This window comes from Myotis lucifugus, unplaced genomic scaffold, assembly GCF_000147115.1.
Source record: "Myotis lucifugus unplaced genomic scaffold, Myoluc2.0 scaffold_102, whole genome shotgun sequence".
Classification (NCBI taxonomy): Eukaryota; Metazoa; Chordata; class Mammalia; order Chiroptera; family Vespertilionidae; genus Myotis; species Myotis lucifugus.
The window spans coordinates 148,915-173,337 of record NW_005871150.1 but is presented as its reverse complement, the minus strand read 5'-3'; the positions used below and the strand labels follow the sequence as shown (position 1 = coordinate 173,337).

At 43.5% G+C, this 24,423-nt stretch overlaps 1 protein-coding gene across 2 annotated transcripts in view; it reads left to right on the top strand.

Annotated features, from left to right (window-relative positions):
* Positions 1–24,423, top strand: part of ASAH1 (N-acylsphingosine amidohydrolase 1) — a 33,149-nt gene that overhangs the window by 3,415 nt on the left and 5,311 nt on the right. The window contains exons 2-10 of one of the 2 annotated variants that reach the window (XM_006092640.3): positions 7,844–7,890; positions 10,938–11,028; positions 13,342–13,428; positions 15,417–15,495; positions 16,036–16,110; positions 16,961–17,006; positions 17,848–17,992; positions 18,531–18,585; positions 18,712–18,793. In XM_006092640.3, the coding sequence (XP_006092702.1) occupies positions 7,844–7,890; positions 10,938–11,028; positions 13,342–13,428; positions 15,417–15,495; positions 16,036–16,110; positions 16,961–17,006; positions 17,848–17,992; positions 18,531–18,585; positions 18,712–18,793 (707 nt within the window). The remainder of the gene's footprint in view (positions 1–7,843; positions 7,891–10,937; positions 11,029–13,341; positions 13,429–15,416; positions 15,496–16,035; positions 16,111–16,960; positions 17,007–17,847; positions 17,993–18,530; positions 18,586–18,711; positions 18,794–24,423) is intronic. The other variant, XM_023757157.1, reaches the window with a different exon arrangement.

Below are 24,423 nucleotides of genomic sequence, written 5' to 3'. Positions count from 1 at the left end.
CAGCCACTGTGGAAAGCAGTGTGGAGCTCCCTCAAAAAACTAAAAATGGAACTGCCTTATGACCCAGCAATTCTCCTTTAGGGAATTTATCCAAAAAAACCCTGAAACACTAATTGGAAAAAAATATATGCACCCCTATGTTCATTGCAGCATTATTTACAATAGCTAAGATTTGGAAGCAGCCCAAGTGCCCATCAGTAGAAGAGCGGATAAAAAAGCTATGGTACATTTACACAATGGACATGGAATACTACTGTGCCGTAAAAAGGAAGAAAATGTTACCCTTTGTGACAGCATGGATGGACCTGGAGAATATTATGCTAAGTGAAATAAGCCAGTGAGAGAAAGACAAGTATCATATAATTTACTCATATGTGGAATTTAATGAATAAACTGAACTACCAAGTAAAATAGAGACAGACTCATAGAGAGCAGGTAGACAGCTCTGTTGGGGGATAAGGGAGGGATTGAGCAAAAAAGAAAAAAAGAGAACTCATGGACCTGGACAGCAATGAGTGTGGTGAATGTGGGGGGCGGGGGGAGCAGGGAGGTAGAAGAGAGCATAGAGATGATAAAGGGTGATGGAAAATAAAATAATAAAAGCGTAATATGCTAATTAACCAGACATCCTTCCGGACAACCTTCCGGACAAAGACGGGGCTGCCAGGGAAGCCTGGGTCCCGGTTGCCAGAGGGAAGCTTGTGCTAGCGGCCAGAGGAAGGAAGGCCTACTCTTGCACAAATTTCGTGCATCAGGCCTCTAGTATATATATATTTGGTAGATGAAAACCAAGAGTCCTATTTTACATGTAAGTTTTGCCTTTTCTTAAAATATATTTTTATTTATTTCAGAGAGGAAGGGAGAGGGAGAGAGATAGAAACATGAATGATGAGAGAGAATCATTGATCAGCTGCCTCCTGTACACCCCCTACTGGGGATTGAGCCCGTAACCTGGGCATGTGCCCTGACCAGGAATCAAACCGTGACAAAGGTCAACCACTGAGCCACACCAGCCAGGCTTGCCTTTTGTTTTTAATAAAACCAAAATAGGGAAAACGAAGAAGAAGAGGCCTAGGCTGAGGCTAAGGGACCGGTGCATGCAGGTGTCAGGTAGAGAAGAACTGAGCACGTTAATGCAGCAGCCAGAGTGGGAGAGTGAGAGTGTGGGACAGCTTACCTCTGCTGATGCCATTGACACATCAGGTGTCTGTTGGGCTTGGCAGCTGGAGCCATTGCTCACCTTGGCCAGTGCAGCGCTGTGAGCAGGTAACAGGTTGCTGTACGCTGAGGAGAGATCAGAGGGAAAGGAATTGGAATGGAGGAGATGGCTGTTCTCGGTAATAAAGCTGAGCAGATTCCTGAAATGTGTGAACACAAATATAATGGCTCAGTAATTAATTGCCGAATTGAACTTATTTTCATGCATCAGCCTCTCATATGACATTAGCTACTGGATCGGGTTTTAGCCATGATTTCCACAGAGTTTTCAGGAATCACGTAAACCCCACCTGACCTGACCAGTTTTCTTGTCCGTGCACCTGCTTGTCCCTAGTATGTACCCAAAGGCAGGAACACAAAGGTAGAGTCTGTTCACTTAGTCAGTCTGCAAATACTGCACACCTACTGTGTGCCGATTCTGTTCCAGATGCTGGGAACAGGTCGATGAACAAGATGTAAGGTCTCTGCCCTCATGGAGGATTTATTCACATTTCTTTTACCTGAATATCCCTAGTTTAATAGGATGCCATCCCATCCAAAGTGAGACAACAGATGAAAAACTTTGCATGCTTTCTTGAATTTGTTATATATGCAAGAAACATGCCTTTTCTTATTCAGTAGGTGTGTGTCTGTTCTGTTGTACACGGAGAACATGTAAGAAAACACCTCTTTAGAAAATAGTTGTTGAATTAAAGAATTAAATTAAAATTGCCTTGCTAGAATTGTTCAGCTCCTTTTCTGATGGTATGAACACTGCTGTGAGCCGTATCATTTCTTTACCTTTCATTGCCTTTTTCTGAGTCTGTGAATAAGACAAGAACATGAGGGCTTTCTGCACGTTTTTTGTACAGCCTTTTCACTAGGTGCTCACTGATTCTTCACGGCTCAGATATTTTAAGGAGCTGTTCAACTCCTGTCATTGCTTTGAGGTGTGGGGCATTCAGGTTGCTAATGGAAAATTTTTCCCTTTATGTATTATTTTCCTAAGTATAGTATCTCCTAGGCTTATAATTAGTTTGTCTTAATGAGTGGGGAGGACATAAAGACTAATTTCAAAGAGGATCAAGTTCCTATCAAATAACCAGAATGATTAGAGCATTCACTGACCCAGAAAGTGTTCCCAGGACATTTTCAGCACTTCCTCTGGTCTTAGGAAGTACAAATGAGCCGTAACCGGTTTGGCTCAGTGGATAGAGCGTCGGCCTGGGGACTGAAAGTTCCCAGGTTCGATTCCGGTCAAGGGCATGTACCTTGGTTGTGGGCACATTCCCATAGGGGGTGTGCAGGAGGCAGCTGATCGATGTTTCTAACTCTCTATCCCTCTCCCTTCCTCTCTGTAAAAAAATCAATAAAATTAAAAAACAACAACAACAAAAAACAACAAGGAAGTACAAATGAGACAGGGGCATGAGAGATTGACTGAAATTCTAAGTCACTTGTGTATGTTTTTTCCTGGTGACAGAGTAGCACAGTATACCGAGCAGACAGCGTAATATGCCTAATCCATCATGTATAATCTTTACCTCTCATCTATTTAAATTTGTACTCACCTTGATAAGGTTGTCTATTATTAAATCCATGTGTAGTTAAATTTGGAGACAGCAAGAAACTTTAAATAATAAATGCGTTCATTGTAATTCTGTGTAAGTCTACACATAGATTTTGAAACCCTCTTTCCTTGTAGAAATCTCCCTTTTAGGTGAGGGTGTAGCTGTCTCCACTCCCCCCCCCTCCCCAATCCAATTGGTTAAAATGACTTTTTTTTTTGCCTTTTATTCTTACAGCCAGATTCTATGCAGAGTTCATGTCTGCATTATAATTTCATGTTTATCTATTGCAGCCGTGATGATTATAGTACAGTATCTTATTGACCTCAGACTCCTACGTGTATGATGGCTAGGTTACTCTCTCACCTTTGGGGCAGGTTGGATCCTCTCCAAAGACTTGACAGAGCACTTTTAACTTCCCTCATTGTTGTCTCCTAAGAGATAAGCCTTGCAGTTTGGTTTTTATATTGGTTTTGGAACCCAGGCCAGCCATGCAAATACGATTATGAGGGAGAGATGAACATCATTACATTTCATTTACTGGCTGAGTTTACTTCAGCGATCATTAAAACCCTGAAGGAAGGGCAGATCGCTCCCTACCAGGAATTAAACTGCCGCGGGGCTTTAATTGCTATCTCTGTGGGAAGCTCTGAGAGAGCAGGGAGAGCTGGGACTGGGGCTCTGGACTCGCACGCTCTCACCAGCTCTGTGACCTGCTCATCCACCACTCGTGGTGCCGGGCCTTGCACCCACAACATGACCCCACAGACCCCGAAAGCTCGTGTCAAACAAACTCAGAAAGAGTCTGGAGGCTTTAGCTGGAAATAAATGATAAAGATTGATTCATTGGTCTCAGGGACTGCAAACCATGAACACTAGGCGGTACCCAGAGTGTGCCCAAGAAGACAGAAAAGCTGAGTTCCTACAGGAAAAGTACGTTCTTGAGCAGAATCAGCCCTGCATTCTGAGCCTTTGGACTGGTCCGTGGAGGTCATCCTCTCGACCTCTGGCTGGACACGTGCACCTTCTTTCCTGAGGCTTTCCAGGGGTGGGCAGAGCGTTAACTGAAGTGGCACAAGGGGACATCTTTGACCCCTGTATTTCTTTTTTAAATATATTTTTTTATTGATTTCAGAGAGGAAGGGAGAGAGAGCTAGAAACATCAATGATGTGAGAGAATCATGGATTGGCTGCCTCCTGCACTCTCCCTACTGGGGATTGAGTCCACAACCTGGGCACGTGCCCTCCTGGGTCATAGCTCGATGCTCAACCACTGAGTTACACCGGCCAGGTGACCCCTTACCTTTTTCTCCCTTCTTCCCTTCTACATACTTTACATACTTTTACTCTTGCTTAAGTAAACATTGATAACATGATTGTAAGTGAAAGATTTGTAAATATCGGTCATTGCCCAGTGGACTATGATTACGTTCCTTTCCTGAAATTCTAAAGCCAAGCTTCTGATGGCACCGAAAGAATATTCAAATATATACTCTATCAAATACTCACACTAAAACTGCAATTTTGTTTCTTCATATCTCTATCACGCCTTTCTTACATGGATTGTTTTCTTTGGAGTTTCTGATTGCTTTCTCTTTTTTTCTCAGCAGCCGAAGAGCCAAACCTATTCCATACTCACTATATCCTGTATTTTTTTCAGCTTCTGACTTACTCTCTCAATATTTATTCCGTTCATTCTTCTTGAAGCCTACAGAACTCCCATTGTAGCTGGGACTGTTTTCTTATTATTTGAACCATACTTTTCTGATATTACAGTTTCCCCCTGAGGTTCTGGTCGTTTTTCTTTTGCTCTTACATTCTTTTATTAGGAGAGTAAGAATATTCAGTGGGGATGGAAGGAGCATCAAGTGAGGGACCAGTAAACGGCAAAAAAAACCCAGCCCCACCCCTGCAGACAGAGCTGCATGCGGTCTTATTGAGGCAAAAAACGAAGCACACAATCTCTGTCCCTCTCTCTCTTTTCACACATGGGCAGCGCCTCAAAGGGTTTTCCTCTGAAGACACTGGTCTAGCAAGGCCAAGGATGGTTTGTGGGTGTTGGTACTTGGGTGCCCAAGTTACAGCCCCGGGGAGTTGGTGGGGAAGATGGGGGGGGTACCAGACCCCGCCTGCCAGCCGTTCTGGAAGGCCTTGTGAGCTAAGGACCGTTTTCAGATTTTTAAAAAGTTGGGGGGATCAGAAGAAGATTACTGTTTTGAGACATGTAAAGATTGCACCGCAGTCACATGTCAGGAACCATAAACGGCATTGTTCTGGAGCACTTCACACTTGTTTGTTTGCTTATTGTCTGTGGCTGCCCTAGCCTTTCACTGCTGCTCGGGGCACTTCAGTGACAGTGAGGCAATTCTAACTCAACAGTAAGTGCCACCTGTACCAATATGCCGTGTTATCTTAATCGTTTTTAAAAATTGCCAAAGCAAACCTATGATGTCAAAACGAGAAAAGAAGTGGAAATGTTGTTCTCTTGAGGCAAAGTGGAGTATGGGTCATCTTGTTACAGAGCTAGATGGCAAACCCTGTGTTTATTGTGCAATGACACCAGAGTTGCGATAAAAGAGTACAAATAGGTGGCACTACAAGATGAAGCAGTCTTCACAGCATCCCCAACTCATAGGGAAAAAAAGTGATCAGAAAAATCAGAAGATGTAAAGCAGGGTATCTCATCACAGCAGAATTCCTTTATAAACTTTAAAAGTGAAATGAGGAGGCAGCCAAAGTCTGTCTCCAGGTAGTTCATTGGTTAGCGAAGCCAGGAGAGCCGTTTACCAGTGGCGGCTTACTTCGCATTTGATGGCAGCCTGTAAGAACTGTGTCCTGAGAAAACCTGTTCGCACGATGAGCCTTCGGGTGAGAATACTTGCTCAGGACTCTGGCAGCATCATCAATATCAATTGAAGAACAAGGCAAGTGATTCTCGACGTTATTGATACATATTGAAGCATCAGTGCCAAGTTTGAGAGTAAGGAATTAGTCTCTATGACTAGTCTGTATGAAACAACTGCAGGCAAGGTTGTTTTCCGAGAAGTTGAGAATTCAGTCATTCTGTGAGACCTGAAGTAGAATCTGCTGTGACGTGTAACAATTGACAGCGGTAAAAATATGTGTGAAGCAGAAAAAGGCTTAGTTGGACAAATGTATCAAACTTGTAAAAATGGTGTTTAAATGTTGTGGCTATGAATTATATTATCTGTTGGCAAACACTTTATGGAAAATACTTGAATCTATCGTGCTATTGAACAGGTAATGTCAACCATGAACTTCTTTTGCTCTCATAGACTTAACCACCCTCGTTTCTGTGAATTCTCACAAGAAATAGATGCCGACTTCCCCTGCCACCCAGCAGTTAGACAGGCTGGCAGCAGGAAAGTCTTACTGTGATTTTTAAGCTCAGGGCTGAGACTGAAATTTGTGAAGATGCACCTCCTTCAGCCACTATTATTAAACATTGAATGGCTTTGGAAATTAGCTTTTGCTAAGTTTATATTGGTTATCAAATTGATATTTAATATCAAATATTTTTATATTGTAATAATTTAGAAACAGAATTTAAATTCTAATGATTGAATTCGCCTTTGGTAATTTGATACTTGATAATTGTTTCTTAATAAAAATCCACCCAACATTACAAGGCAAACAGCACTCATACGAGAAACTGTAGCAGAGTTATTTTGACAGCAGTGAATGTTAGAATCACAGATAATGCCAAGCTACTTTATACATTTCCCAACTATTAGAAGTTAAAACAAGATGCAAACGCTTCATTCTCACACAGGTTTCCTGCAGAGACAGCTTCTGGGCTCAAACTACAGACCTAGTAGTTCCTTCCTTACTCGTTTATTGTGAATTTATCCTCCTTTTTAAAAAAATTATTTTACTTGTATAACATTGGGTCTCCAGAGGAAAGATAAACACGCTTGCTATCTCGAACCTCATAATTAAGGAATCTTAAATCCATGTGGTCTTTTTTGTTCGTGTTGTTAAGAGCCAATTCTGTTTTACTGCTAAGCTTGAACACTCTTCCCTAAGTCTCATTCATTCATTGCCTCAGCAGTGGTGGCCTCAGTGTTTCGGGGCCATCACCTCCAGGTGCACATGTTTGGTAGTGAAGAGAGACAAACATAATTATAATGCAATGCTAAACTATGGTAATGGGGCTGAGTGCAAATGCTGTGGGAGTACACAGGAGGGATGACTATTTTCATATGGAAAGTAGATGACGACGTCACACACACACACAAGTCAGTATTTGAACTGGATCTCAGATGGTAAAGCCAGAAGTTGCCCCAGTAGAGAACAGGCATTGTAGGCAGAGGGCACAGCGCCTGTATAGGCATGGAAGGGCGAGATAGCATAGGACGCGGTTGCACGTGGCTACGAGTAAAGGGGAGTGGCAGGAAGAGAGGCTGGGAGGGTAAATTATGACCAGGTTATGAAGGGCCCTGGACAGTGTGCCCTGAAAATCTGGTTTGGGATGCAAATCTTGATTGCAATAGAGCTGGCTCATAAATTCAAGTAACATCACATTCTAGCAAATAACTTAGTGATAAATCAACCTATTTGACATACATTTCCCAGCACGATATGGTATATTTGCAATACAAATGCCACATTACCACACCTGGCACTAGAGCAGGTTTGAGATGGAACGTACACTTAGGTTTGAGATTTTTGAAGTTTTTGTAGGAGGAAAAGACTATTAAGAGGCATTGAAGCCGAACCGGTTTGGCTCAGTGGATAGAGCGTCGGCCTGCGGACTGAAGGGTCCCAGGTTCGATTCCGGTCAGGGGCATGTATCTTGGTTGCGGGCACATCCCCACTGGGGGGCATGCAGGAGGCAGCTGATCGATCTCTCTCATCGATGTTTCTAACTCTCTATCCCTCTCCCTTCTTCTCTGTAAAAAATCAATAAAATATATTTAAAAAAAAAAAAGAGGCATTGAAACGGTCTAAAAGGGCAAACCATACTTGATTTTGTCTTCATAAACTTTCAACAGTTTTTGCAAATTGCCTGTTCAATTTGTTATTTTCTGAAATTGTACATTTTCTTTGTTTTTTAGTGGACAGAAGACTGCAGAAAATCAACTTACCCTCCTTCTGGACCAACGTGAGTAAATATCAAAACGTGAGATGATCAAAACACATTTCCCTGTGTAATGATCTCATAAAAATAATGGCAGTGAAAAAATTTAAGTCATGTCCTTTATCCTAAGAAAGACAAATATTTTTTTTCCTCAAGTTTGTGCATTATGCATTTGACTAAGACCCTGGTTAAACATGAAAATACCTCATGATTAAAATGCTCATTTCTAGCCTATCAAAATCACAGGGGGCAGGGGTGGGAGTGGGCGAAGATTTCCATTCTTCACTAAATTCTTCTACCTGCCATGGGCATTTTACTCATCCTCACAAATGCAGAGCTGACCTGGGATTTTCTGTGGTGCCTGAGTATAAACTACCAGATTATATTGGGACAAAATAGTGTAGGGTCTTACAGGTGAAACATTCCAGCAATAAACCCTGGCATGGTAAACAAATCCATCAAGGGAAAAACAGGATTGGAAAATCTAAAGATACGGCCAATATTTAGTGTATTTAGCGTTCATATTTGTGATCTAGATATATGGGTGGCTTTCAGATCCTTTGTGGCTGGCTACATGGGTCTATGAGAAAGGCATGAGACTAGCTCACCAGCCCAAAGGGTACCAGGGTGTGTGGGAAAGAAGGGAAAGGTATAAGGCAGGTAACCTTGTTTGCCCTGCTCTTTCTGCTCAATGAAAGTTGCCTGCGGGGCCAGAGGCCAGGGCGGAGCGGGGTGGGGGGGGGGGTCGAGTAAAACTTTAACCAGTATAGCAAGATGACTTTTCGGGTTTTGTAGCCTCTAATTATACATTTTGTGCTGCACTTGCCTACATAGCCTCTGTTCCAGGTACAATGAAACTGTACTATACTAAATTCTTTTTCTTTACTGGCCTTTCTGTAGAAAGAGGCACATCTTTGGCAGGAAGTAATTTAGAACCAATCAATTTCTATGTTAGTCCAGAGCTGGTACAGGGTCCAGCCCTCCTCGGGTTTGCTCTCCCCAAAATCTCCTTTTTGTCTCTCATCACTAACAGCCTGTCAGTCCGCAGTGCCTTGTTGATAGTGCGCCTCACTTGGCTGGTCTCACTGCCCCAAATCATTGAACCTTTAATGAGTAACTTTCCACGTTCAAGGCTTTTTTTCTACTCTCTTTGCGCACCTTATTTGGGTCTATGAATTGATTGCCTGGCCAACCTTCCCTGCTTTTAACTGGTCTCTAATTGCCCATTGTGTGAGTGTGTGTTTATACATGTGTATACACACATATACAGATAAACACCATTTTCTTATATTTATACATCTACATAATATAAATATTTTTGCACTGGTATTTCTGCCAGATTCCTTCCTAAGGAAATGGGATTTTGAGAATGCTTTGAAAAGAACAAATGTATTGATTTTGTTTGAAAGTCTGTTTCCAGAATCAAGGGTGCTCTCGTTGTCTATCCAAATCATACGACCAGCAGCTGCTGGTTCACAGTTTCATAAAACCTCACACATATCCCCAGGCCCCGAGCTCAGCAGCATGTTTAGAGAATCAAATCGTTAACTCGTGACAACACAAGTGTAACTAGGAGCACAACTCATGACTTAGGGACTAACCCGTCTCTGCCGTAGATGTAAGTATAGGTCACGTTTTACTTTAACAGCCTGGGAACATTGTTACGTATCTAGAGCAGCGGTCGCCAACCGTTGGTCCGCAGCTCACTGGTGGTCCGCGAGGTCCAGAAGGTTGGTGGCCGCTGTCCTAGAGCAGTGGTCGGCAAACTGCGGCCCCTTGAGTGTGGCTCTTCCACAAAATACCATGTGCGGGCGAACACGTACAGTGCGATTGAAACTTCGTGGCCACACTCAAGGGGCCAAAGAGCCGCATGTGGCTCGCAAGCCGCAGTTTGCCGACCACTGTCCTAGAGTAATCCTTATGCCTCCTGGAGCAGAGCACTAATGGGGCAAATGCTGGCTATTTTCAGGCAGAGTTTTAAGCTGACAAATCACGTAATGGCACACCCTTAGGGGCTATTTCAGTTTTGTAACAAGTGCCAGAAGATAATGTTTCCATACCAACAGAGAGTAGTTGTTGAGTTCATCCACCAGAAAGAAATATGGCCCAGGCCCATTGATGAGGGAAAGATGTTGCTGTGTCCTCCGCAGAAATTGCTGTGTGTAAATTGATGGGTAAGGAGTTGGGGATGGGGTGATCCCACAGTGCTTGGGCTCGGATTTACCGCAGAGGAATGAGAAGAGGGAAGTATAGTAGGAAGAAGAAGGTGGCTGAGTGAATAGCAAAGGTTCTAGAAGCCATCATGGGAAACTAATACATGTCGCCACTCTGGGGTTTTGAAAGACGACCTTACTGAAGCCAACAATGATTTGGCCAAAGTGTTAGACTGTCTAAGAGGCAATGTGACTGAGAAGACCAGTTAGAGAGGTTCCCAGGCTTAGACTAAACCTTAGCAGAGACTTAGGAGGGAAAGCCAGGGCAGGTATTTTCTAGCAGTGATATTCAGGTTACACAGAACTCTAGAACCAACATTGATTCATTCCCATATCCACAGTTCACATTAATATTCCAGAATGTATAATTCTAGTCTAAGATTTCTGAAACTACTTATGATTCTATACAGTGTAGGACAGAAGCACCAGAAAATTCGCATTTGCAAATTTTGAGTACTAATTTCTCTGTATATTTTGTTGTTATTAATCCTCACCTGAGGATATTTTTCCCATTAATTTTTTAGAGAGAGTGGAAGGGAGGAAGGGAGGATAGTGAGAGAGAGAGAGAGAGAGAGAGAGAGTTGTGAGAGAGACACATTGATTGGTTTCCTCCACACACGTCCCAACTAGAGCCAAGGATCAAATGTGCAACCCAGATATGTGCCCTTGACCAGGAATCAAACCCAAGACCCTTTGGTGTGCTGGCCAATGCTTCAACCACTGAGTAACACCAGCCAGGGCCTAACTTCTGTATTTTCATTAAGAATATATCTCTAACATATCCATATGGATAAAACTCTCTAACCCCCATCAAAAAACTGCCTTTACCATTTCAAGATGATGCGCCTTTCCTTGCAGCTATCGGGGGCCGGTGCCGTGGTACACCATCAATCTGGACTTACCGCCCTACAAGAGGTGGCAGGAACTGATCACCGACAAGGCACCTTCGGTACGCTGCAATCTTAAATCTGACTTACTGAATATAATGCATGTATAAATGAACACTTTATGAAATTCCACACCAATATTTGAAGAATGAACTTTGGATACTTTTCTGCCATCCTGTATAATAATTGCCTAATATATTAAGTGTCCGGTCATCTGGTCGACCTGTCAGCTGTTCAACCAAAGTGTAATATGCTAATGATATGCTAAGGCCACTCAACCGCTCACTATGACGTGCACTGACCACCAGGGGGGCAGATGCTACAACTGGTAGGTTAGCTTGCTGCTGGGGTCTGGCTGATCGGGACTGAGCAAGATGGGCGGGACATGCCCTGGAGCCCTCCCCCGGTCCCTCCCCGGCTGGCCAACCTCCCACGTCTCTCCCCAGCCCTGATCATGTACCAGTTGGGTCCCTCAGCCTTGCCTGGGTCCTCTTGCAATCAGGGACCCCTCAGGGGATGTCGGAGAGCTGGTTTCGGCCGGATCCTGCAGGCCAGGCTGAGGGACCCAACTGGTGCACGAATTCGTGCACCAGACCTCTAGTTTACCATAAATGATGGTAGAGGAAAAGGTGTCATTCCTTGGAGCTTCTTTTATTTATTTGTTTGTTTGTTTTTTTGTTTGTTTATTATTGTCTAAAGTTTTACATTTGTCTTCTTTTTCCGCAATTGACCCTCCCCCAGCCATTCCCACCCCAGACAAGCCCCCACCGCCTCAGTGCCTGTGTCCATTGGATATGCTAATATGCATGCATACAAGTCCTTTGGTTGTTCTCTATCCCCCCCTCCTCTACCATTTGTCTCTGGATCTATTCTTTTTCATCAAATTATGTTGATCATTATATTCCACTTATGAGTGAGATCATGTGATATTTATTTTTCTCTGACTGGCTTATTTCGCATAGCCTAATGCTCTCCAGTTCCATCCATGCTGTGGCAAATGGTAAAAGTTCCTTTTTTATAGCAATATAGTATTTCATTGTGTAGATGTACCACAGTTTTTTAATCCATTCATGGGCACTTAGGCTGTTCCAAATCTTAGCTATTGTAAATTGTGCTGCTATGAACATAGGGGTGCATATATCCTTTCTGATTGGAGTTTCTAGTTTCTTGGGATATATTCCTAGAAGTGGAATCACTGGGTCAAATGGGAGTTCCATTTTTAGTTTTTGAGGAAACTCCATACTGTTCTCCACAGTGGCTGCACCAGTCTGCATTCCCACCAGCAGTGCACGAGGGTTCCTTTTTTTCCGCATCCTCACCAACACTTGTCATTTGTTGATTTGTTGATGATAGCCATTCTGACAGGTGTGAGATGGTATCTCATTGTTGTTTTGATTTGCATTTCTTGGACAATTAGTGACTTTGAGTATGTTTTCATATGTCTCTGGGCTTTCTGTATGTCCTTCCGAAAAGTGTCTATTTAGATCCTTTGCCCATTTTTTGATTGGATTGTTTATCTTCCTTTTGTTAAGTTGTATGACTTATCTGTAAATTTTGGAGATTAAACCCTTATTGGAAATATCATTGGCAAATATGTTCTCCCATGCAGTGGGCTTTCCTGTTGTTTTGTTGATGGTTTCTTTTGCTGTGCAGAAGCTTTTTATTTTGATGTAGTCCCATTTATTTATTTTCTCCTTAGTCTCCATTGCCCTAGGAGCTGTGTCAGTAAAGATATTGCTATGACATATGTCTGCTATTTTGCTGCCTATCGAGTCTTGTAGAATTTTTATGGTTTCCTATCTTACATTTAAGTCCTTTAGCCATTTTGAGTTGTTTTTGTGTATGGTATAAGTTGGTGATCTAGTTTCATTGGAGCTTTTTTTTTGTAAATATATTTTTATTGATTTCAGAGAGAGAAAGGGAGAGAGAGAGAGAGAGAGAGAGAGAGAGAGAGAGAGAGACATCAATAATGAGAGAGAATTGATTGGCTGCTTCCTGCATGCCCCACACTGGAGATTGGGCCAGCAACCCAGGTTCCTGACTGGGAATTGAGCCATGACCTCCTGGTTCATAGGTCAAACTCTGAGCCACACCGGCCAGGCCCTTGGAACTTCTTGCTCTCTTTCCTAGCCTTTGCCTTTGTTTCCCTCTCTCTGAATCATCACCTTCATCTAAGTAGTTAGTCAGATGTCATGTTAAAGATGTATTTTGTTTACTCGTTAATTGAAAATAGTTTCAAAATATCACCTAATTTTATTTAGCTACATACAAATAAATCAAAAGTTCTATATCTGTTTTCATTATATCAATGTTAATCTTAAATGTCAAGACTTCTTTATGTTTCTTATTAATGAATGAATTCATTCATTTTTCAGCTAAAGGTTATGCTGAATTACCTGAGGGATGCAGCAAATATATTTGTTCCAAGTGGAAAACTCATGAAGATAGTGGATGAAAAGTTGGTAAGAAATATTATTTCCTACAATAAATTTAGAAACACACAGTTCAGAAAAGGCTCTGGTATTTATTTAAAGGCATAATTTTACAACCTTTTCTAAGGAGCTTGGACACATTTGCTTTTATTCTAGACAACTGTCAAAACTTCGGGACTGGACATTCTAGGGCTTAGTACGATCAGAGCAGGGACATGAAATAGCATGGCCAATTTTGGCTAACTGCTCTTCAGTGTTATTTAAAAGTCTTGACAATTTTACAGAGCAGTGGGCAAAATATACCTATTTCATCTGGGAGTATGGCGTTTCCTTCCCCGTAATGTACACTTGGGCTTTCAAGTTCGTTATTGGACATTTGGTGTTTTTCTTAAGTGCTTTGCCCAGGACACCAGAGTGTTCGGGGGGAGGGGAGAGAGGGGCAGTCCGTGCATCGAAGGATGCCAGTAGCAGCATCTTTGGATGCCAGTAGTACCTCTTCAGTTGTGGCAACTGAAACTGTTTCTGGATGTCACCAAATCTTCCCAGGGTTGGGGTTGCGGGGAGCCACCCGTGGTTGAGAATCACCCCCCCAGATACCCTGGGCATATTACCCCCATGAGACTGGCTCCTGCCAACCAGCAAACTTGCCCTCTCTCGTGTGCATGCTCTCCCAGCCTTTCAGGAAGGCTCTCCCTGTGGTTGTCCTAACCAGACCTCCTCGAAGTACATGTGGGCAGGAGCAGCAGCACAAGTCCCCCTCCTCTGCATGTCAGCAGGGGGCGCAGTGTGCAAAGGGGGGCTCAGGCTTTACCATCCGACAGCATTGAGGTTTTCGTTCTTTAAATTTTGGATTTGATTGAAGGTTGGATCAGTCACGTAATAGCTGTGTGTCCTTGGACAAGTTTCTTATGGAACTTCAGCTTTCTCCCAGGGAGAATTTGCTAATGCACACTGTACATAGTGGTTGTAAGGATTAAATGACATACTATATGTAAAGCACAGTGCCTGGATATGAGAAGTGGTTAATAAATGTTCAGTAAGGCATTTTTGTTTGTTAAATTGGAGGGAATATTCGTTGTGCATTGCCATAGGTCCCATTGCATATAAATATCAAGCTGGTGAAAAATGAGACTTGTACATTTTATTTATTTATTTATATTTTTAAAATATGTTTTTATTGATTTCAGAGAAGTAGGGAGAGGGAGAGAGAGAGATACAAACATCAATGATATGAGAGAGTCATTGATCGGCTGTCTCCTGCATGCCCCCGCAACTGGGGATCAAGTCTACAACCTGGCTATGTGCCCTTGACTGGAATTGAACCTGGGACCCTTCAGTCTGCAGGTCAATGCTGTATCCACTGAGCCAAACCAGCTACAGCGAAACTTGTACACTTTAAACTCATTATCTTATTAGCAAGAGGCTGTGTGAGCTTACATCTTAATCTCATTGCTGGAGAGTAGGTGCAGTTGAGGATAAAAGTATGATGCCCACCATTGAGTTTGCCCGTGTCCATTGTTTGCCAACAGAATGCATAAAGCGTCTTAGGCCGAGATCAGATATTAACTGTGATAGAAGTTTTCATGAGTGACTAGAATACAGATGTTTGCTGTGTGGGGGAAGGAACTAGAAATGAGGGTTTAATGCCGTTGGCTACAGGGTGAGTTTGCATAGAGAGATAGGGAGTGCTTCTTGTGAGGTTCCTGTGTGGTGGGCCATATAAGGTCAGCAAGTGGAACTATACCAGGTCCTCAGCTCTCTGGAGAAGAGGGTGGAATAGAAACAGTCTGAGAATCACAGGTTTCTGCACAGTGCCTGAGAATGGATGAGCTCACAGGTCTCAAAGCAGGCATTACGTTAGTATGACATAGATCTTTTAGAAATACATGGTGTAAAAGTGCCTTTAAAAATAAGATCACCTATTGTGGCAGCAGCATCTAGAACAAATTATATGTAAAAGAACCAAAACTCAAAGCAACCCTTTAGGTCGAATGATTGTTAATTTGTTTGGTTTTCAGCCTGGTCTACTTGGCAACTTTCCTGGCCCTTATGTGGAGGAAATGAAGGGGATTGCAGATGTTACTGGCCTACCTTTTGGTAAAGTTCATTTCTCAGCTCTTAAAAAATGTAATAAAGCACTGAAAATGTTTTCTATTGAGGTATGATACACATACAGTAAAGCGCACAGATCTTAAGTATACAGTTCGATAGAATTTTTAAAATACTTACATGCACGTAATTGCAACTCAGATCAACATACAGAAAATTCCAGCCACCCAGAATGCTCCGTCATACCCCTCATAGACAACAGACAGTACCTCGTCCCCAGGTGACGGCTGTTCTGACTTCAACCTCGATTAGTTTTGCCTCTTGAACTGCTTATAAATAGAACCAAACAATATGCACTATTGTGTTTGGTTGCTTATACTTATTGTATGAATAGGATATTTGGCTTGTTTCCAGATTCTGGATGTTAAGAATAAACAGTTATGAACATTCTTGTACGTGTCTTTTGATGGACATGCCAAAGCAAAAGCTCACACGGTGATGATAGTCCACCCCTTTCTTAAAGAAGAATTTTCTAATAATGTCATGGTTCTGTATGTTAACCAAAAAATGTCCTATCTTTTCTCATAGGAGAGATTATTTCATTCAATGTTTTCTATGAATTTTTTACCATTTGTACCTCAATCATAGCAGAGGACAAGAAAGGTAAGTCTGCTGAGGAAAGGTGAGCACTGCCAAGCACAGGGTCAAAGAAGAAACTTCCAAATAAGTGGAATTAGAACGTGTGACATCTAGGCTTGCCATGCAGATTCTGTGTATGTTGCATACAGTGTATGGATCTTGGTAAAGTTTTAAAAGTGGGTTGAAAACTATCCTTACTTTAAGATCATTGTAATGCCCATTGACGTTTAATTCAGGCCCACGAAACACTGGGAAGAAGTGTCTCGGGACTGTCCTCATAGTCTACTCGTACCCACCTTCGTGATTTGATCTAAGTACCCACAGGGTGCGTCATTACCCTGTGCGTAATGCCGTAATGACCCAGCCTTCCCTTGAAGCCCAGGACCAGTCTTCTCCCATCATTTCTCGGCCAAGGGGCCCCAGGTAGCCCCCCGCACTTTCCCATGTTTTTCTGGCAGATCCTCAGAGTACAGGGCACAGCGTGATTTGCCCCGATTCACTCTTATTTTTTACCTGTTCTTTGAGGGGCCCAGGTATTGGTGGCAATGCCTGAAGCATGTTTGGAGGTCATGTTAGGGGAGGCTGAAATAGCCATGTTCGGGTAGGACCCTGTCATAGTGGAGCAAAGAATGACCATTGATCCTTTGCCCATATTCTTATCTTACCTGAAACCCTGTGTTCACGGGGATTATGGGGGGATCTGGCTGATTTGGCAGGGACAGCAGTTTGGCTTGTGGTGCCAGGACGTGGCTTATTCTTATTGTTGGATTGAATAGCTGTGACTATCATTTAACCAAAATTCAGTGTCCAGCTTTAAGATCAATCTTACTATCATAACTGCTCCTACATGTCTCTCTTGCTTTCTTTCAATTAGGTCATTTAGTACATGGGCGAAACATGGATTTTGGAATATTTCTTGGGTAAGTAAAGAAAATGGTATCAGTCCTTGAGAAGAATAGGTTTATTACAATGGTGAAAAGTCCCAGATCACCCTCAAAGTGTGGCCAGAAGTGACAAGAGAGGACTCCCGAGTTTTGAGAGAAGATGGTACACTCTGCTCAGTTATTGGCAACTGCATACCTGAGTTGCACCTAGTGAACAAAACTTTGCAGTGTGCTTGAAGGCCCAGATGCATGTCTAGTACATTTCTTCAAGGGAAGAATAGCATTCTATTTTATGACTTCTTGCTCTTTCTGGGGAAAAAAATAACAGGGCTTTATAATTAGACACCTAAATTTGAATCTGGAGTTTGTTATTTATAGACTTATATGTTGGGAGAAGCCTTAACTTTTCTGAGCCTCGCTTTTGTCATGTGAAGAATGGAGGATAAAATCACCCATATTGTTCTTTTTTTATTGAATTTATTGGGGAGGCATTGGTTAATAAAATTATATAGGTTTCAGTTGTACATTTCTATAACACATCATCTGTATATTGTATCGTGTGTTCACTACCCCAAGTCAAGTCTCCTTCCATCACCCTTTATCCTCCCATACCTTCTTCTACCTCTCCCCACCCCCTCCACATCCAGCCACATCTGGTAATCTCCATGCTGTTGTCTGTGCCTATGAGGATTAGTTTTCTTACTCCCTTACATTTTCACCCAGCCCCCCAACCCCCTCCCCTGTGATACAAAGTACTTGTTAGGATTGATTGTTAAGGATTAGATAGGTAAAGTACCTAGTATAATGCCTGGCCATCATCATCATATTCATCATTATCATCATTGTTCTTAAATGTCACTAAATTTGTCTTTTATAGGTGGAATATGAATAATAATACCTGGACCATAACTGAAGAGCTAAAACCTTTAACAGTGAATTTGGACTTCCAAAGAAATAATAAAACTGTCTTCAAGGCTGCAAGCTTTGCTGGCTATGTGGGCATGTTAACAGGATTCAAACCAGTAAGGAATCTACCGTTACGTAATTGTACAGGTAGCTCTGTGTCCTGCTTTTACTCTCTGAGAAGGGTGGAGTCTAAGGAAATGAGGACCTAAAAAGAATATGAAGCCCCTGTGCGTCCCTTTGTACTTCCTGTCACCTTCATATAGGTATGAGCTCCACGGCAGAGAAGGGTGGAAAGGAATGAAGGTTTCCCAGCCCGTTCTGCGGAAAAGCATGTGGCTGGATGTTGAGGGCTGGGAACAGCAATCTGGAATCTGGTCCTGAGTCTGCACCTCGGCACCTCACATTAATTCTCTGCCCTGCAGTTAGTTAGAAAAGTGAGGCCAGTACCATCCCACCTACTTGTCTCGTCCACGAGGTGTGAAAATTCTTTGAACTTCCAGAAAAGCTGTTTATACAAGGTGGTATTATCACGATTATTATCTTTGCATTCCCCGTTACCCAGTCCAGGTCTCGATATACCATGTACAGTGCAGTGAGAGGGCCTGAAACAGGATGGTCCAAGTGTCTGACTTCACTCCCTTGTCTTCTCCTCAGGGACTCTTTAGCCTTACACTAAATGAGCGTTTCAGCACAAATGGCGGTTTTATGGGTGAGTAGACAGCTGTTAATGAAATGGAAATTTCATAGATTTTTTCAGAGGAGGGCTGGACTGTGCATTCTGGTGAACACTCTCACCTCTTCCAGCTCCCATGACACTGTGTGTGATCTCTTCCAGGTGTCTTAGAATGGATTTTGGGAAAGAAAGATGCTATGTGGATTGGGTTTCTCACTAGAGCAGTTCTGGAAAATAGTACAAGGTAATCCATTTGCTTTATTATCATATTTAGTATTTTATTTTGAAACTAGAGGCCCGGTGCATGACATTCATGCACTGGGGGTTGTGGGCGTCCCTCAGCCCGACCTACACCCTCTCCAATCTGGGAGCCCTCAGGGGAGCCCTCTCCAATCCGGGAGTTTCTGTCTGTCTTTGCAATCCTATGAGCGAATTGTCTGAGACCCAACTCAGTTTGGTTTGTTGTTCACAGAATAATAGAGGCTTTTTTTTTTCTTTGCTTCATTGGTAGAGATTTCCTGCAAGTTTTAGGATATCTTCCCTTTAATTTTTCCTAGACACTCTGATTTTACTTATGTCTCTCACCTTTGTTTTCCCTCCATCCCCCACTGCAACAGTAACTTGCTCCAGGCTCACTTTGCTCTAGTGCAGTGGTTCTCAACCTTCTGGCCCTTTAAATACAGTTCCTCATGTTGTGACCCAACCATAAAATTATTTTTGTTGCTACTTCATAACTGTAATGTTGCTACTGTTATGAATCGTAATGTAAATATCTGATATGCAGGATGGTCTTAGGCAACCCCTGTGAAAGGGTCATTTGGCCACCAAAGGGGTCATGACCCACAGGTTGAGAACTGCTGCTCTAGTGTCTAGGAGATCTGTCTGCCACCAGAACTACGATTCCCAGCACTCCTGGTGCTCCCTGCGCTCTGGGCTTCTGCTTCCGGTCCTGGGGCTGCCACCAGAACTACGATTCCCAGAATTCCTGGTGCTCCCCACACTCTTGGTTTTCCCTTCCTGCTCTGTCTCCGTCCCACAGCCTCCTACTCTGCCAAGTCCTCCAAGCCGCCAGCTCTCCCTCTCTGCTCTCCATCTGGTGGCTTGGGGAGCCAAGTTCCCCAAGTTGCTTCACTCTCCACCGGCTCTCCTGCTCTGCTCTCCACCTGGCGCCTTTGTATGCAAATTAACCCACCATCTTTGTTGGCTTAATTTGCATACTCACTCCTGATTGGCTGGTGAGCATAGTGGAGGGAAGGTCAATTTACATGTTTCTCTTTTATTATATAGGGTTATTTTTATTGATATAATTAAAGTGTAACATTAGTTTAACACATTGTATGCGGGAAACGTATTTATACGTTTTACGTTGACTGTAAGAAGTAGAGCCACCTGTTAGCACGTGATAAAAACTACCCGCAAACAATGTGTTAAGGTATACAAAATGTTTTGATATTTGTATATATTGCAAAATGATCACAATAAGTGTAACATCCATCACCATACATAGTTACAAACTTTTTTCCTTATGAGAGCTTTAAGTTTTACTTTTAGCAACTTTAGAATATTCAATACAGTGTTATTAACTGTAGTAACCATGCTGTACCATACAACCCCAGGACTTATTGTATAACTCAACGTTTTTACCTTTTGACCCCCCCCCCCACCACCTATTTCAACCTCCCTCCCTCCCCATCACTCAACTGCCTCTGGCAACCACTAATCTGTTCTCTGTACCTATGCATTTTTTTGTGTTCATACTCCACATATAAGTGGGCTCATATGGTACTTGTCTTTCGCTGTCTGATTGGTTTCACTTAGCATTTGGAGTGCGGGTGAATTTCCCGCCAAAATATAAGATGGCTCTGTCTTTTGGTTTTGTTCCATCCACCAAAAGGGTGGATTACAAACAAATATTTGGTAATACGCAGTTACAATCGGCCCGAGTTTACACGTTTCCCGCACTCCACCGCAAATCTATATGAACCGAGTTAAAGACGGCTCCCGCGGAGTACGCGCAATTCACGCGAGCCGACTTAACTCGTTTCCCGCACTCCAAGTGTTAGCATAATGCCCTCAAGATCCATCCCTGTCAGAAATGGCAAGATCTTTTTTCTTTGGCCGAATAGTATTCCACATTTTCTTTACCCATTTCTCCACATATGGACACCTGTTATGTTTCCATGTTTTGGCTATTATAAATAACTAGAGGCCCGGTGCACAAAAATTTGTGCACTCGGCGGGGGGGTGGGGGGGGTGTCCCTCAGCCCGGCCTGTGCCCTCTCACAGTCTGGGACCCCTAGGGGGATGTCCACCTGCTGGCTTAGGCCCGCTCCCCGGGGGGATTGGACCTAAGCTGACAGTCAAACATCCCTCTGGCAGCCAGGGAACCCTTGGGGGATGTCCACTTGCCAGGGGGGAGCAGGCCTAACCTGCACTCGGACATCCTTAGCGCTGCTGAGGAGGTGGGAGAGGCTCCCACCACCACCGCTATACTGGCAGCCCAGCCTGACTTGTAGCTGAGCAGAGCTCCCCGTGTGGGAGTGCACTGACCACCAGGGGGCATCACCTGCATTGAGCATCTGCCCCCTGGTGGTCAGTGTGTGTCATAGTGACCAGTCATTCCCAGTGGTTCTGCTGTTAGGGTCAATTTGCATATTAGTGGGACCCTCATCCCATGAGGGTGTGGCCAGCCTGGGTGAGGGGCTGATGGTTGTTTGCAGGCTGGCCAAGCCCCCAGCCACCCAAGCTCCCAGTGGAGGCTGGCTGAAAGCAGGTATCTGGGATTTATTTGTCTTCTATGATTGAAACTTTGTTGCCATGAGCGGAGACCACAGCCGACTCAGGGCAGGCGGGAAGCTTGGCTTCCTCCATCGCCCGGGCAACCAAGCCTCCTGCTTGCTCCAGCTCTGTGGCTGCCGGCCGCCATCTTGGTTGGGTTAATTTGCATATAGTCACTCTGATTGACTGGTGGGCGTGGCTTGGGACATAGTGAAGGTACGGTCAATTAGCATCTTTGTCTTTTATTAGTGTAGATCCATGGTCGTCAAACTGCGGCTCGCGAGCCACATACGGCTCTTTGGCGCCTTGAGTGTGGCTCTTTCTAAGCCTTAGGAGTACCCTAATTAAGTTAATAACAATGTACCTACCTATATAGTTTACGTTTAAAAAATCTGGCTCAAAAGAACTTTCAATCGTTGTACTGTTGCTATTTGGCTCTGTTGACTAATGAGTTTGCCAACCACTGGTGTAGATGCTTCAATGAACATGGGGGTGCATAATTTTTTTTGGATACTGTTTTCCATAGTGGCTGCACCAATTTACATTCCCACCAACAGTGCACAGGGTCCCTTTTCTCCACATCCTCAACATCACTTGTTATTTCAGGTCGTTTGAGAAAAGTGATTCTAACAGTTGTGAGGTGGTATCTCATTGTGGTTTGATTTGCATTTCCCTGATTACTGATGTTAAGCATCTTTTTTAAAAAATATATATTTTATTGATCTTTTACAGAGAGGAAGGGAGAGGGATAGAGAGTCAGAAACATTGATGAGAGAGAAACATCAGTCAGCCGCCTCCTGCACACTCCCTACTGGGGATGTGCCTGCAACCAAGGTACATGCCCTTGACCGGAATCGAACCCGGGACCCTTGAGTCCACAGGCCGACACTATATCCACTGAGCCAAACCGGCTAGGGCAAGCATCTTTTCATGGACCTGGTCCCACCTGTATATCTTCTTTGGAAAAATGTCTAGTAAGAACCTCTGCCCATTTTTTAATAGGATTGTTTGTTTTTTTGGTGTGGTTTATTTTTTGCTATTGAGTTGCATGAGTTCTTTATGTATTGTGGATGGTAACCCTTATCAGATACATGCTTTGCAAATATTTCCTCCCATTCAGTAGGTTTCCTTTTCATTTTGTTGTTTTCTTTGCTGTGCAGAAGCTTTTTAGTTTGATATTAACTAAAGTCTCACTTGTTTATTTTTGCTTTTGTTGCTTTTGATTTTGGTGTCAAGTCCAAAAAAATCATAGCCAATAGCATTGTCAAAGAACTTACCACTTACGTTTTCTTCTAGTTTTATGGTTTCAGGTCTTATGTTCAAGTCTTTACTTCATTTTGAGTTGATTTTTGTGTATGGTGTGAGATAGTGGTCTGTTTTTATTCTTTTGCATGTGGCTGTCCAGTTTTCCCAAAGTCATTTATTGAAAAGGCTGTCCTTTCCCCATTGGGTATTCTTGACTCCTTTGCTGTAAATTAATTGACTGTATATACATGGATTTATTTGGGGACTCTCTATTGTCTTCCATTGAGCTATATGTCTGTTTATGCCAATACCATGCTGTTTTGATTACTATAGATTTGTCATATAATTTGAAATCAGGAAGTGGGATGTCTCCAACTTTGTTCTTTCTCAATATTGCATTTGCTATTCAGGGTTTTTTAGTGACTCCATGTAATTTTAGGATATTTTCTTCTGTGAAAAATGCCATTAGAATTTTGATAGGGATTGAATCTGTAGATTGCTTTGGGTAGTATAGAATTTTAACAATATTAATTTCCCAATCCATGAGCAGGGAGTATCTTTCCATTTATTTATGTCTTCCATTTCTTTCATCAATGTCTTACAGTTTTCAGTATACCAGTCTTTCACCTCCTGGGTTAAATTTATTCCTTGGTATTTTATTCTTTTTTGTATAATTGTAAACAGGATTATTTTCTTAATTTCTCTTTTGGGTAGTTCATTGTTAGTGCGTAGCTACTGATTTTTGTACGTTTTTACCCTGCAACTTTACTGACTTTATTAGTTCTAACAGGTTTTTTTAGTGTAGTCTTTAGTTTTTTCTATATATAATACCTAAACAAATAGCATACCTTTCTGATTTGGATACCTTTTCTTTTTCTTAATTGCTTTGACTAGTACTGCCAACATCCTATCTAATAAAAGAGTAATATGCAAATTAACCGTCATTCCCTCACTCCGCCACTCTGTCACAAAGATGGCGGCGGCCACGGAGCTGGAGCAAGCAGGAGGCTTGGGTGGCCCCGGCGATGGAAGAAGCCAAGCTTCCCGCCTGCCCTGGCCGGCCCTGAACTCCACTCAAGGCTACAAAGTTTCAATTATAGAAGATAAATAAATCCCAGATACCTGCTTCCAGCCACTGTGGCTTCTGCTCAAGGAGAGGCTGAGAGCCTCGGTTGCCAGGGGTAACCCAGGCTTCGAGCAGGACCAAGGCTACAATGTTTCAATTATAGAAGTTAAATAAATCCCAGATACCTGCTTCCAGCACCCGGGCGTGGCCAGCCTGAAAACGGCCATCAGCCCCTCACCCAGGCTCGCCAGGCACCCCAGCAGGGACCCCCACCCTGAAGAGGCTTTGGGCAGCCTAAAAACGGCCCTCAGCCCCTCACCCAGGCTGGCCACACTCCCATGGGGTGAGGATCCCCACTGGGGGGCTTGACCAGCCTGCAAACAGCCATCAGCCCCTCACTCAGGCTGGCCAGGCACCCCAGAGGGGACCCACACCCTGAAAGGGGTGTGACCAGCCTGAAAATAGCCCTCAGCCCCTCACCCAGGCTGGCCACACTCCCATGGGGTGAGGATCCCCACTGGGGGGGCTTGACCAGCCTGCAAACAGCCATCAGCCCCTCACCCAGGCTGGCCAGGCACCCCAGAGGGGACCCACACCCTGAAAGGGGTGTGACCAGCCTGAAAATAGCCCTCAGCCCCTCACCCAGGCTGGCCACACTCCCATGGGGTGAGGATCCCCACTGGGGGGGCTTGACCAGCCTGCAAACAGCCATCAGCCCCTCACCCAGGCTGGCCAGGCACCCCAGAGGGGACCCACACCCTGAAAGGGGTGTGACCAGCCTGAAA